Here is a 14,271-nt window from a genome sequence, read left to right on the forward strand (position 1 = left end):
TAGAGGTGACTCGAGTGGTGCTCCGCCTGTGGTGATTAAATCCTTTGATAAAGAAATCAAAGAGATCTTAGCCAATCGTGTCATGTGACGAAGAGGAGTACCACCAAGTATCCAATACTTGATCAAGTGGAAAGGGCTCCCGATAACCGAAGCTAGTTGGGAAGCTCGTGAAGATCTGTGGCAATTCCAAGAACACCTAGAACGCTATCATGAACAGAACGCGACGAGGACGTCTACGCATTAGGTGGGGGAGAATGTCACGGTAAATTTTAGAATGTTAGATTTAACAGTGTTTGTATAGTTTTCTAGAGTGTTTAAGAATGCTTTAGATGGTTTCAGAATGTTCTAGAATGTTCTAGAAGGTCCTGGAATACTCTAGAAGGTTTTAGAAGACTTTGGAAGGTCATAGAGTATTCAAGAAGAGTATGAATATATATAGAAGTATGAAGAGTAGTATGGAATAATCTAGAAGTATTTAGAAAGTTGTGGTAGGATAGATATTTGTAATGAAGGTTCTAGATGATTGATCTAGACTGTTGATTAGATTTAATCCTAACCATCCATTGAGGAGGTGGATGACTATAAATAGGAGTGAGAGTTAGAGAGTGTGAGTCATTGTAACAAACACTTGAGTAATAAAGTGTTCTTTCCACCAAAGCTTCCTTTTTTTTGTGTTCTCTTGTGTTCTTAGCTTTCTTGCCAAGTATTGAAAGTTAGGCTGACTTGGTCTTAGCTCAAGAGGTTGAGTAAGTCCAAGTGCCGGCACGGTAGCGTTGGAGTGTGTCCAAGGTCGTGACATTGTGCTTTTTAAAATATCAAACTCCTCATTTTGTGTTTGGTAAATAAAAAAGATCATGTGCTTGTGCTTGCAGCTTTTAAAAGATCAGGGTACTTTTGAAAGCACCTAAGATAGAGCTTTTCAAAGTTGACTTGTGGTTTTCAAAATTTAAAAGTCTAATCTAACTTCATATATTAACTAAGAGTATATACCCATTTTGGTCCTCAAAAAATTTCAGACTGGACACTTTAGTCCCCAACTAAAATTAATTGCTCGATTGGTCCCTAACAATTAACTCTGTCACTCACTTAGGTCCTTTACTCCGTTAATTCTAACGGAAGACAAAATAGTCCCTGACAACTCTAACAGGGGACAAAATGGTCCCTGATCTCTTCTGTTCAGAAACGACATTGTTCTCTCTCAATTTTCATCATATCTCGCATAACACTAACAGTCTAATACTATAACTTCAAACTACACAATGCACACTCTATAAATTTAATGTTCACAAGAAAATAAATCCTCAACTTGTTCTCAACCAATTCATACTCAGGAAACTAATGCTTATGTCTCTCAACTAGTTGTCGTCTTCGATGGATCCCATGAATCTAGACAGCAAGTCTGATTTGTTAAGACTCGTCGTCGTCGTTGCCATCTCCCTCCTCCTTTGCCCTAACATCTCCATGACTACATTGTCCACCACTACCATCGGTTCCTTCAGCTTCTTCTCTAAACCAATGTTCAGTAATCGCTTCAGTTTCCATATGAGCGACAACGGCGACATTGCTCGTTGTAATAGCTTGGATGCGAGGTCGAAACTGTCTCCCAACTTGGACTCCGGAAAAGAAGGAATGAAACACTCAGTGTCTATTTCAAATGAGAATTTACATATGATGTCGAAGGAGAATCTTCTCATGATGTCCTAATGTCCAACAATCTATATTGCTTGCCGGAGAGTGGAGAAAGGTGTGCCCTTGGAGCAGTTGTGGAACTTGGTCTTGAGGATGTCGTGGACGTTGTCGGGGTTGGAGGTGATGTTATCAAAGACATGGAAGTAGATGCTTTTGGTGGGTGAAGTGCAGAGGAGGTGGATGTATCAGTCACAAAGATTTAGGAAGTGTGTGGTCCATGACATGTTGAGGTAGGTGCGACACGTGTGACAATTACACCATGACTTAATCTTGGAGCTAAAGAGGAGGAAGAAAAAGATGGAAAAGAAGACTGTGAAGGTGAAGAAAGAGAGTATGAATGTTAGGGTTATGCGAGATATGATAAAAATTGGAGAAGAAAAGTGTCGTTTTTGAATAAAGGGGTCAAGGATCATTTTGTCCCTTGTTAGAGTTGTCGGGGATCATTTTGTCCCATGTTAGAGTTTTCAGGGACCATTTTGTCTTCCGTTAGAGTTGACGGAGCCAAGGACCTAAACGACTGACGGAATTAATTGTTAGGGACCAATCGAGTAATTAATTTTAGTTGGGGACCAAAATGTCTGGTTTAAAATTTTTTGAGGACCAAAATGGGTATATACTCATTAACTAATTTCCAAATTTAATGCTTACATTTATGTGTATTATAGTATTTTAAAATTTTAAAAGCTATTTTACCAAATGCAATTAATGTTGCTTTTGTTCATTAAAAGTTATTTTTAATTTGATTTACCAAACATAAATGTTACAACTTATAAAAAGTAAAAGCTTTACCAAACTAAGCCTAAGGGTGTTCGCGGTGTGGTTTGGATCGATTTTGAGTAATTTCGAGCGGTTTGGATTGGAATGGATTTGCAATTTTATAAATTAAAAAAATTAAATATATATAACAAGTCTCAAATCAAATTTTAAATAACCAACAATGACATAGCAAGTCTCAACAATATTTTAAAAAACCAACGTTAACATAACAATAGAAATAAAATTATAAGTAAGTGAAAATAAATAAACGAGTATATACCCATTTTGGTCCTCAAAATATTTTAAACCAGACATTTTAGTCCCCAACTAAAATTAATTACTCGATTGGTCCCTAACAATTAATTTCGTCAGTCATTTAGGTCCTTGGCTCCGTCAACTCTAACGGAAGACAAAATGGTTCCTGAAAACTCTAACATGGGACAAAATGATCCCTGACAACTCTAACAAGGGACAAAATGATTGATAAACCCATATTTTATGATATATTTTGTTCCTAATTTAAGTGATTTATTCAATCATTCACTCACTTATTCATGTTAATTGCATAGTTTTACTTTCCCTTCCTTATTATGTGAGATATGTGAAAAACATGTTTCCTATGCTTTAAGAATAATTATTTTAATTACCCTTTATTACTATTCGATGTCGTGATTTGTGCGTTGAGTAGTTTCAGATCTTCTAAGGCAGGAATGACTTAAAGGATGGAAAGGAAATATACAAAAATGGAAGGAAAGTACAAAATGGAGTTTTTGAAGAAACTGGCAGCGACGCGAACGCGTGGACGACGCGGCCGCATGCCCAGCACGAAGAGAGCGTGACGCGAACGCGTGAATGACGCGAATGCGCCTCTTGAGCAGAACGCAGATGACGCGGACGCATGACCGAAGCGAACGCGTGATAAGGAAAACTCCAGATGACGCGACCGCGTGACCCACGCGGACGCGTGACAAAGGCCACGCACCAGAAATTACAGAAAACGCTCCCAGCGATTTCTGAAGCCCTTTTTGGCCCAAATCCAAGTACAGAAAGCACAGATTAGAGGTTATAAAGTGGGGAAATGCATCCATTCAAAAAAGGAGTCTCCAATTATTTACTTTTGATGATTTAGATGTAGTTTTTAGAGAGAGATTCTTTCCTCTCTCTCTCTTAGGATTAGGATTTAGGATTTTTCTTGCTTTCATGATTGTCCCTTTTTATCAGGTTCAACTTTTCTTTTTATTATCTTCTCAATTTAATTTATGTACTTTTCTATGTTACAGATAATTCTCTTAATTGATGTTATTTGAGGTATTTCAGTTTATGATTGCTCTCTTTTGTTTATGTTACTGTTACTTTCAACCTGAAGATATTTTTATTCGAGTAGATTTACTTTTCCCTTTTAGTCTTGGTTAAGAAATCAGTAACTCAGGAGTTATCAAACTCAACGTGATCAATAATTGTTATCTTTGCTAATTGAATTGAACTTCAATAATTCCAGTCCTTTCTTAGGAATTGACTAGAACCTGAAGATCATACTAATTAATCCACTTGATCTTCCCTTGCTTTAGTAAAGGCTAACTAAGTGGGATTAAGATTCAATTCTCGTCTCCATTGATAAGGATAACTAGGATAGGACTTCCAATTTCTCATACCTTGCCAAAAGTGTGTTTTACAGTTATTTATTTATTTTACTTGTCATTCAAATTACTTGTTCCTTACTTTCAAAATCCCCAATTTACAATCTTCATAACTAATAGTAAGAACAGCAGTTCCTTGAGAAGACGACCCAAGGTTTAAATACTTCGGTTATTAATTTTAAAGGGGTTTGTTACTTGTGACAACCAAAACGTTTGTACGAAGGAATTTCTGTCGGTTTAGAAACTATATCTACAACGCGACTATTTTTATAAAATTCTTTACCAGCAAAAATCCTAACGTCAATGATCCCTGGCCCCTTTATTCAAAAACGACACTATTTTTCTCCAATTTTTATCATATCTCGCATAACCCTAACATTCATACTCTCTTTCTTCACCTTCAGAGTCTTCTTTTCCATCTTTTCCTTCCTCCTCTTTAGCTCCAAGATTAAGTCATGGTGTAATTGTCACACGTGTCGCACCTACCTCAACATGTCATGGACCACACACTTCCTAAATCTTTGTGACTGATACATCCACCTCCTCTGCACTTCACCCACCAAAAGCATCTACTTCCACGTCTTTGATAACATCACCTCCAACCCCAACAACGTCCACGACATCCTCAAGACCAAGTTCCACAATTGCTCCAAGGGCACACCTTTCTCCACTCTCCGGCAAGCAATATAGATTGTTGGACATTAGGACATCATGAAAAGATTCTCCTTCGACATCATATGCAAATTCTCATTTGAAATAGACACTGAGTGCTTCATTCCTTCTTTTTCGGAGTCCAAGTTGGGAGACAGTTTTGACCTCGCATCCAAACTATTACAACGAGCAATGTCGCCGTTGTCGCTTATATGGAAACTGAAGCGATTACTGAACATTGGTTCGGAGAAGAAGCTGAAGGAACCGATGGTAGTGGTGGACAATGTGGTCATGGAGATGTTAGGGCAGAGGAGGAGGGAGATGGCAACGACGACGACAAGTCTTAACAAATCAGACTTGCTATCTAGATTCATGGGATCCATCGAAGACGACAACTAGTTGAGAGACATAAGCATTAGTTTCCTGAGTATGAATTGGTTGAGAACAAGTTGAGGATTTTTTTTTTTCTTGTGAACATTAAATTTATAGAGTGTGCATTGTGTAGTTTGAAGTTATAGTGTTAGACGGTTAGTGCTATGCGAGATATGATGGAAATTGGGAGAGAACAGTGTCGTTTTCGAACAGAAGAGATCAGGGTCCATTTTGTCCCCTGTTAGAGTTGTCAGGGACTATTTTGTCTTCCGTTAGAATTAACGGAGTAAAGGACCTAAGTGAGTTCAAATAATAATAATAATAATAACACCCAGAATCAGTTTCTAAAAATTTTTTAGTCAGATATTTTACTTTTCAACAAATTTTAATTACTAAATTAATCTTTAAACTTTTATTTCATTACAGAAATCAGTCATTATATCATATTGTTCATTTATATAAAAAGACTAATTTAAAAATTTTTAAAAATCTTAGGAAGTATTATTTTTTTAAATAATGATAATAATTAATTTGTCTAATATTTTACTAAAATTTGATGTAAAATTTGATGTCTAACAAAATAAAATATTAAAAAAACACTAGTAATTAATCGTATAACGACTTTTCTACTACTAGTGGAATAATATTATATTACTTGGTTTTTTTAATTAAATTGTATAACAATAATAAATATAAGATTAATTAAAAACTTAGAATGAGAAATACTTTATTACTTAATAAATGATTTTGAATTCAAATCTTCACCCCATTCTTCGCACAAAAATAATCTTCACCCTATTCTCGTGATACATAGTGGACATGAACTTTGATGCATATGACCGACTGATTCTTGAGGCATAAATCAATAACATTGAACTGTGACATTTGGTTGCACCACCTCTTACTGTGTTTATAGTGGCGCGACTCACATTTTTCTAGGCTCTACAAACACAGCAGTTGTTCTTTGAGGCACAAGAAAACAGCCAGATAATGCCTCGTATCTTGAGCTCCTAACAAGATCATCAGATGACATTACCTATAATACAGCATAGAAAATGGATTTCACAAACACATCTGAAGATATAAATGGAATAATCACTTTAGACATTTGTTGCTTTTGTTTTCTTAGCGGCCTTGAGGATGGTAAATTGATACTGTTAGGAATAAGAATGAACAATTCCTTGTAGCAATATACTCAAGTTACTATATGATGCTAAATCCACCTGAAACTTCTAACAAAGGCTGACTTGAGTAACTTGAATATTCCATCAAAGCAATTATTTCACCAAAACATAATTAATTTGGAAATATTCCAGTTTATCACAACTTAAATCCTTAAGGATTATTATTATTGATACCTGAATAGGATGCAACTCAAAACTCCTGGATTGAAGGGAAGGGCAAACAAATGATACACCTTTTGGACTTGCATTGACAACAACCACAACGGACGAATATCTGCCGCCGCCATTGTCAACGAAACGAAACCATTTTATAGCAGGTTAGTATCACTGGGGCTGAAAAAAAGAGGGAAAAAAAAAAGAAAAAAAAAAACTGACATATGCTTTAACATACATGGGATCCAGCTGAGGCAACCCAGGAAAGCCCTCATGGCCATCTTCAATGCTCATTGCTATAATTCCACGAACCCATGATGGTCCGGTATTGTGAAAGCTTACTCGTTGCTGCAAATATGAAGGGGGAATCAAGAAAAGTATAGAAATAGAAGAACTAGTGATGATGATAGCAAATTCAGGAAATGTAAAAATGTCCCACCTGAATTGCATTTGCTGTCCTCAGCCGGAAAAGTGGTGAGGAGTACCTTATACGCATCAGGTTTAAGAAATTATCCAAAGCAGCAAGGATGTCATCCTTCCGAGGCCTGAAGGACGAGTCTGCAAGTCTTGGTTTGATTCTGAAAGCCATAAGATAACTCAAAGATCATGTTTAATATCATGCGATGTTAGACAAGCTGATTTTTAAGACTTTCTTTTCTTCAAATTATGATATTGTAATATCTAAATCCTTACAATGGCCAGTTGTTTTCATTTTTCTCCTGTGGAGGAAGTCCAACACCCCAATTATTAGAATTGTACGTGAAGTCAAGCCTGAAAATTGAGAAAGTAGAAGATGCAGAGGGAAAGACACCATAAGTGACACTTAATCCGTGGTAAATAACAGGATCGCTTGAATAACGATATTGGAATATTCTAATGAGGAAGATCATATACTAATTTTGGGAAGATTAAACAATAACAAAAATAGTTAAGTTCAGACTTTCAGTGTGTGTTGTATAGAGTACCTGTTGAACCAATCCGCAGAATTGTATGAGTCCCGATCCAGTGATTTTGAGCGGAGTATCTCATCTCCAGCGTGAAAAAATGGTATACCCTAACAACAAAAATCTCTTTACTACTACAATAGATTCACTATAAGAAATCATCTATAGTAATATATTGGCTAAAGTTTTGAAACTTTTCAAAAACTTCAAGGACATAAAGCATACTTTACCCTAATACATTTTACGAGTTTGTCTAAAAGTGCCCTTCAGCTCTCAAAGGCAAAAGAAATTTTTTTCCAAAAAAAAAGAACAAAATTTTGAAAAGTTCAAGCCAACGTTTAAAGGAAAACAATCGGTTTCTTGAACCTGTGAAAGTGCTATAATACTTGTTGCCAAATGATTTATCCTGCATCTATCAGCTACAGTGATGTCCATTGGAGTCTGTAAGCATGGAACACAACAGCACCAGTGACTAACAAAAGGTTGCATAAACAAAACAGAATGCTGAGAATGGTTTAAGCCATCACATAAAGGAGCATGAAGAGCTTATATCATATCTCTTACATAACTACCGTACCTTTAAGCTCACTATGTCGAATAAAGTCTCGTTGTCATGTGCAGAAACATAATTGATCTGCAAAAAAGCCAAACATAGCAGTTAGATGATGTCTGGTTCAAAATGTTGGATAATTGTGATTCAAAGTGCTGATAGTTGCTTAAATTTCACAACATATTTACAGGAAGTATAAAGTACTAGACAGTTGAGGCATATTCACACTAAAGAAACTTACGGTCTCTATGGGGGATAAGGCATATGCAACAGGTGATCCATCATGCGTTAATATTTCAGACCCTTTCACCTGAGACAATCAGAATAAAGTAACTAGAAAATATCACATACAAACCATTTCTTTTGAAGATAATATCTAGCCTCAAGCATAGGGAAGACAGGAATTTTCGTGAATAAGTAGACAAAGAAATTGGACCAATTTGAATACCTCTTTTCCATCAGAATTTGTTAGCATAAAATCTCGCAGGTTTGCTGCCATTCCGATCTGGAAAACATGAAAGAATGTAAAAAGATTAGCAGATTGAAAAACATTCAAATGATAACATTATCGACAATAGAATATAACAAAACACAAGGGTATTCGAATGCTTTCTCAAATTGAAAAACAGGACACCCAAACAAATAGAAGAATCAATAAAGCCAAATAACCTGGATATGATCCTTTGATGTAGCAAGCATAGATTCCATATTTTCTTGTGTTCCATGATCATGACCATTAGGCTACAGACAGAGATGAATAACAATATTCAGAAGTTTTCGAATACATTGCGTGCAAGCTTTAAGAGAAGTTCTATGCATCACATGACGAATACCAGACGTTGAAGTTGAAAAAGGAATATGCAGAAATTTATAACCTCTGCAATACTATTTCTGGATAAAATCAAAATCAGTTTTAGATTCCTAAGTATGTTATGTGTAATGTAATGTCTAGGAAGAAAGCATAATCACTACCTAACCCAGGTTTAGATTCAACTATGAAAGAAAACTAAATAGCAGCTATATAGTGTACTGAGTTTCATACAGATATCTTTTTTTTTTTTTAATATAAACAAATGAACTTTTGTCTTGAAGATATAAAATATAAACTATGAATATTTCCCAGTGCAGATTTGTGGAAACGCGATAACTTCAAGAAAATGAGCTTGATCCAGAGTAGGAAGGAACAATGGATGAGGTTAAAAATTGTTACCATTGCAGGATGTTTATATGTGAAGGTCAAAGCCAAAAATGTGGACAAAGAAAGAAATACCTGCAAGAGTAGCCCAGTTGCAAAACCCTGTTGAAGAGGGTGACCAAATGGAGACCCACCAAGAACAGCATCGCGAATTCGATCATTAAAGCTGAATTACGGACCAAAATAACTCATCAACAGAAACAAAGTATATTATGAAGATAAAAAAGAAAGGGGGAAAAAAACGAATATTGCACAAGTCACGGTGTAGATGAACAGTCCTACCTCCCAATTCCGGTTTGAGAGAGATTGAATTGAGACGCATTTATCCCACGTCCATTTTTGGCAACTTCACCAAAGTCCCATCCTTCACCATATCTTTTTTTTCCCAATTAAAATGAAAAGAAATGAAGTTTAAAGAAATAATGTAGCAAAAGAACAACATGCAAATGAATAAATATAAGAGGGACGAATGAAATAAAAAGTTAGATAGTGTGTCTACTTCAAGAAAATCCAACATTGAAGAACAAGTACATGTAGATGCTTGAACCATCAACTCCATCCTTTTGTTTTGTTAAGCTAAGCAGAGCATCTTTTGCTTTCACCTGCATTCACACATCATGTAATCAATATTTCTCCACAATTTCCATTTTACTTCTCTATGCTTTTTCCCCTATATACCCCGTATACTCTGGGATGATTCTTAAGTTACAAGCTACATTTTCCAAGCACAAAATGAAAAATTACAACATATTAGTGAATTTTTTATTTTTCTGGAACTCAATAAGCTATCTATCTTCAAATTAAATCATGTAAGAATATAACAAAATGAATTGAATACCATTGTGCTCTTCATTATATGACCCATCAAGTCAAATCTGAAACCATCAACCTGGAAGGAACAAAGAAAAAATATTCGCAAAACCTATGATGAACAGTTTCCGGAAAAGAAATAAAAAGGGAAAGTACACTGAAGAAATATAAACACTACAACGGCATAGCAACCAATTCATTGAAGCAGGAGTGAGCAGAAAATAGAAAAATAGAAGCTGTTTCGAGATCATATTGATTGATGAGGTAATGTGTGAAGAGCAATCAAAGACATAAACAATCACCTTGTAGTTAACTGCCCAATGTACAAGATCATCTACAATCAAACGCTCAACCATAAAATGCTCACTAGCAGTGTTATTCATACAAGTACTGTGCTCGATAAAACCATTAGCATTCCTCCTTAAATAGTAACCAGGGACAATCTACACATCCATAAAAGAATAGAAATTGTTCAAAACAATGAAGCAGTATGCAACAGGAATCTATATGTATAGGTGTCTAAACTGCTGAAAAGAAAAAAGAAAAGAGGATGTTGAATCATGACCTTATCAAGGACAGAATGTTCATCAAACGGTCCACTTCCTTGCAAATGATTGTAGACAACATCCAACACAACGCGAAGGCCAATATGATTAAGAGCCTGAAAGTATAATAAATTTCAAGAGATAAAAACAACACAAATTTGATTTAGCTGACTATATACACACACAAAGAAACATGGTATTGCGGGTCCACATTGCAAAACTAAGCAGAAAACAAGATCCATGGATAAAGAAACACTGAGTTCAGACCTGAACCATCTTACGGAACTCGGTTGTACGGTAGGGGCCATTTGGGTTGCTTGCATAACTTCCTTTCGGAACACCCCAAAGAACAGGGTTGTACCTTTCCAAGACAATGAAAATAAGCAAATTTTACAGCAAACAAATGTTGGAATTACCAACAGTGTGGAATTAGGAGCTTACCCCCAGTTAAATCCATCGAGGTCTTTGATGGCTGTAATAAGAGCTTGTTGCTGATCTGAATCGGGTGGAAAACTTTCCAGTACCAAGGTATCTATCAGATAGTTAGTGTCAGAGAAAAACGCATTCACAAACATACATGTCAAATGATATATGTTTATCTTGCTAGGAGGGGGATAGCATAAGGAATCAAGTATGTATATTATGTATTGATGTTTGTACAAACAAAAGATAACAAGTTTCATGATAGAAGGATAATAATAATATGAGATCCATAAAGATAAAGTTTCCCTAAAGAAGGAAAACTAAGAGGGTGGATAACATAGCTTTTTCTCAAATACTACATAATATTTTACAACTATTGCTAATTCATAAATGAGTGAACTTCAAGATTCAAAAGATCTACAAAGCATAAGAGAAAGGGTTTCACTACAAAAACGGAAGTGACGGTTAAAATCAGACTTTTAGAAGATAATCTGTCTTGTAACCTTACCTACATATCTCCAGTTCTCCTTTTGATCATCGACACCGGCAAACTGGAAAGTTGGCAACAAATGGACATGGGTGATACCAGCACTAGACAACTTCTTTAGATGAAGTACCCCAGCTGAATCCTTCAAACAGATGCTCATAGTAAATGAAATTGTACATTCCACAACAGGATTAGGACATCATATGAATTCATTACATCAATAGATAACAGGTTCTCCTCATGAAAGAAATCCACAAAAGTGAATCCATGACATGACACTTGTTCTTGCAATATTCTCTTTTAATGATTCCTATAACTTTCAAAGGGCTCAATATCCCATCATTTCTACTGTTAAGTCAAGGAAAACTTGATATCTTAAATTTATCAATATATTTTCTATTTATGTGCGTATACAGAATCTGATTCCATTTATCAAAGAAGCCTGAAAATCATAATGAGAAGACTTATATAGGATTGTAGGACTACCAGCAATGTAAAGGCCAGATAACCACCACGAAATTCAGGTTCCACGGAGAGGTCATTGGCGCTGTATTGCAACAAGACAATAATCAACAACTTTAAAGTTTATGGAAATAGAAATAGGAAACAGGCATTACAAGCAGCACAGCCACAACCACAGTTACCTGAAATCCCTTATATGCATTTCATATATGCTTATATCAGAGAAAGAATGTAGAACAGGTTTCTCATCTGCCAGATTATCCCATCCATCCGGTTTTAATTCATCAGAGTCAATATTAATTAGAAAAGTTCGTCTGCCATCCGCTGAAAGTCTGCTTGAATACAGGAAAAAGAAGGTAACTAAAATCAACTAGAACATCACGGAAATTCAACTTCATATTGAATGACATAAAATTGGTATCTCTAAATTGCACTTGTTAATACAAGAATCTAGAGCAAAGAAATAACACAAAAGATGATTGATGGCAAACTGGCACGAATAAAAGCATACCCTCTAGCATATGGATCATTTGCATAGCATTTTTCAACCCGTAAGGTGCTAGGATGGTAAACACATACTTCATAAACATAATAACACCCTTCCCAACTTTTTGGTCCTTTTATTCTCCAGACACCATCTTCCTCTTCAAGGCAAACAACTTCTATCGGATCATCTCCTGATGGATACTTATAGATGTGAGCATTTACTGCCTGTTTTATATGGGCAAATTTAGAAAGATATACCTCAGTATGCAGATAAGGTTTTAGAGAGAAACAAAATTACATTTCTTATTTATTAAAAGATAATATACTTGAGCAGTAGGTGCCCATAAGGAAAGTGACACAGCTTCATCTGAGTAAAGCGCACCAAGCGGACCGTTATACGAGAAAAGCTCATCTAAGACACCAGGTAACTGCAAACCAGTACAGTTCCTGCATTTCTCATCAGCTGCGAAAAATGAAGAAAGGAAATTCATTACTCACCTATGAACACATTACACAAGATACCCTTTCTTCCCACATTGAGACAAAGAAAGCTAAGCTATACTAATAAAGGGTCTAATCAAAAGTACATTTATTTGCATAACTAGTTGATGCATTTCAACATTCTATTATTCTAATGCAAAAGAAGGACTTACAATCATAAACAGCAACAGCTAATTGGGATTTAAGAAGAGATTTGACATCCGAATCCGGTGGCAATTTGAAAGCTTTGTAACCTCGAATATGTGGGAATTTCTCCACCACCTAAAAGCTCATAAGCCACCACATTGTCAAGAACAATGGGACATATATCAATCAACCCCAGTTCCATTTGGCAATGGTAGATATTTGAAAAGCCTTACAAGATGATACAAATTCAAAAAGAGGTCTATCTATTACCTTTGCAGGAAGGCCAGACCTATCCTCTTGAAGCTTAATTTTCACATCCTCACCTGCAAATTAGCACCACAATTGAGTCAATACATTTTTCACTTAATATCAATCCAAAGGGCACAAGGAATTAGAAAGCTTTGTTAAGGGAAATTAGAACCTTGAATTTGATTATCTGAAATGGTGAAAGAAGCATCCTTGCTAGTAAGTAAGGAACAAAAACCGTTTTCAACAATGTCAATGTTCCAAGCAATGATGGATTCAGTGACCCAATAAGCTCTGGAGTACAACAAGCTATCATTCTGCATCTGAATCATCATTTCATTGTAAAATAAACGGTTAGCGTGAAGTTTTTGTCGGAAAGCTAAGAAACCAATTGAAGATGTTGAAATGGATAAAAACAAAACCTGAGAAAATGAAAGAGATTGTTGTTGCAGAGAAGGAGATGATGAGCAGAAAAGGGGTGAGGGTTGTGGTTTTGGGGTGTGCGAGTGAAGTGGGGTTATGATTTTCGAAAGGGAAGAAGAGAAGGGAATCAAGTGAGAAGAAGAAGAAGAAGAAGGATTGAGGTAGCGGTGAAGCTTGAAAGGAGAAGGAAGAAAGAGAGAAGAAGTAGCTAAGAGAAGCATTGTTTTGTTAAATCAATGATAAGAGAGGATCATTTCATAGACATGGAGATCTTTTTCTTGTGTTGTTGTTTGGAACAGAGTGAGTGAGTGTATGATGATGATAACTTTGTTGCATGCACGTGCAACGATGCAAGTATCACTGAATATCCTCCAATTCAATCATGGAAGGGACGAAAGGGAACGAAAATTGTCAGTTAATTATTTTTGGATCTAGCTAAAAGGTCTTTTGAAGAAAAGATATATACACTAAAATCGATTATTAAAATTAGTCTATTAGTATATAAAATATATATTAAAATATAAAAATATATTAAAAATAAATTAAATTATATATATTTTTATATACAAATATATTAATGATTAATTTTAATATATAAATAATATTTTTATTTAAAAAATTACTTAAAAAT

The 14,271-nt window shown here is 35.5% G+C and overlaps 1 protein-coding gene across 1 annotated transcript; it reads right to left on the reverse strand.

Moving 5' to 3' along the window:
• On the reverse strand, positions 5,808–14,027 carry LOC107617838 (pullulanase 1, chloroplastic). The gene is made up of 28 exons (XM_016319710.2): positions 13,640–14,027; positions 13,393–13,540; positions 13,242–13,294; positions 12,998–13,106; positions 12,671–12,807; positions 12,370–12,569; positions 12,041–12,190; positions 11,883–11,943; positions 11,418–11,538; positions 10,928–11,018; positions 10,754–10,847; positions 10,507–10,602; positions 10,244–10,384; positions 9,970–10,020; positions 9,663–9,733; positions 9,414–9,506; positions 9,207–9,297; positions 8,606–8,677; positions 8,385–8,441; positions 8,178–8,246; positions 7,964–8,020; positions 7,753–7,827; positions 7,408–7,496; positions 7,136–7,213; positions 6,882–7,020; positions 6,681–6,790; positions 6,464–6,563; positions 5,808–6,141 (listed from the first exon to the last, which is right to left on the reverse strand). Exons 1-28 carry the CDS (start codon positions 13,859–13,861, stop codon positions 6,031–6,033), a joined length of 2,886 nt encoding a protein of 961 aa, XP_016175196.1. The 5' UTR covers positions 13,862–14,027; the 3' UTR covers positions 5,808–6,030.

The sequence above is a fragment of the Arachis ipaensis genome, chromosome B09 (assembly GCF_000816755.2).
Source record: "Arachis ipaensis cultivar K30076 chromosome B09, Araip1.1, whole genome shotgun sequence".
NCBI classification, from domain to species: domain Eukaryota; kingdom Viridiplantae; phylum Streptophyta; class Magnoliopsida; order Fabales; family Fabaceae; genus Arachis; species Arachis ipaensis.

Bases quoted from the DNA above. Each gene is read 5' to 3' on its own strand.
- LOC107617838 (XM_016319710.2), bottom strand. From the start codon at position 13,861: ATGCTTCTCTTAGCTACTTCTTCTCTCTTTCTTCCTTCTCCTTTCAAG. The intron at 13,541-13,639 runs GTTTTGTTTTTA...ATGATGATTCAG, and splicing joins AATCTCTTTCATTTTCTCAG to ATGCAGAATGATAGCTTGTT. The intron at 7,828-7,963 runs GTACGGTAGTTA...CCATGCTTACAG, and splicing joins TCGACATAGTGAGCTTAAAG to ACTCCAATGGACATCACTGT.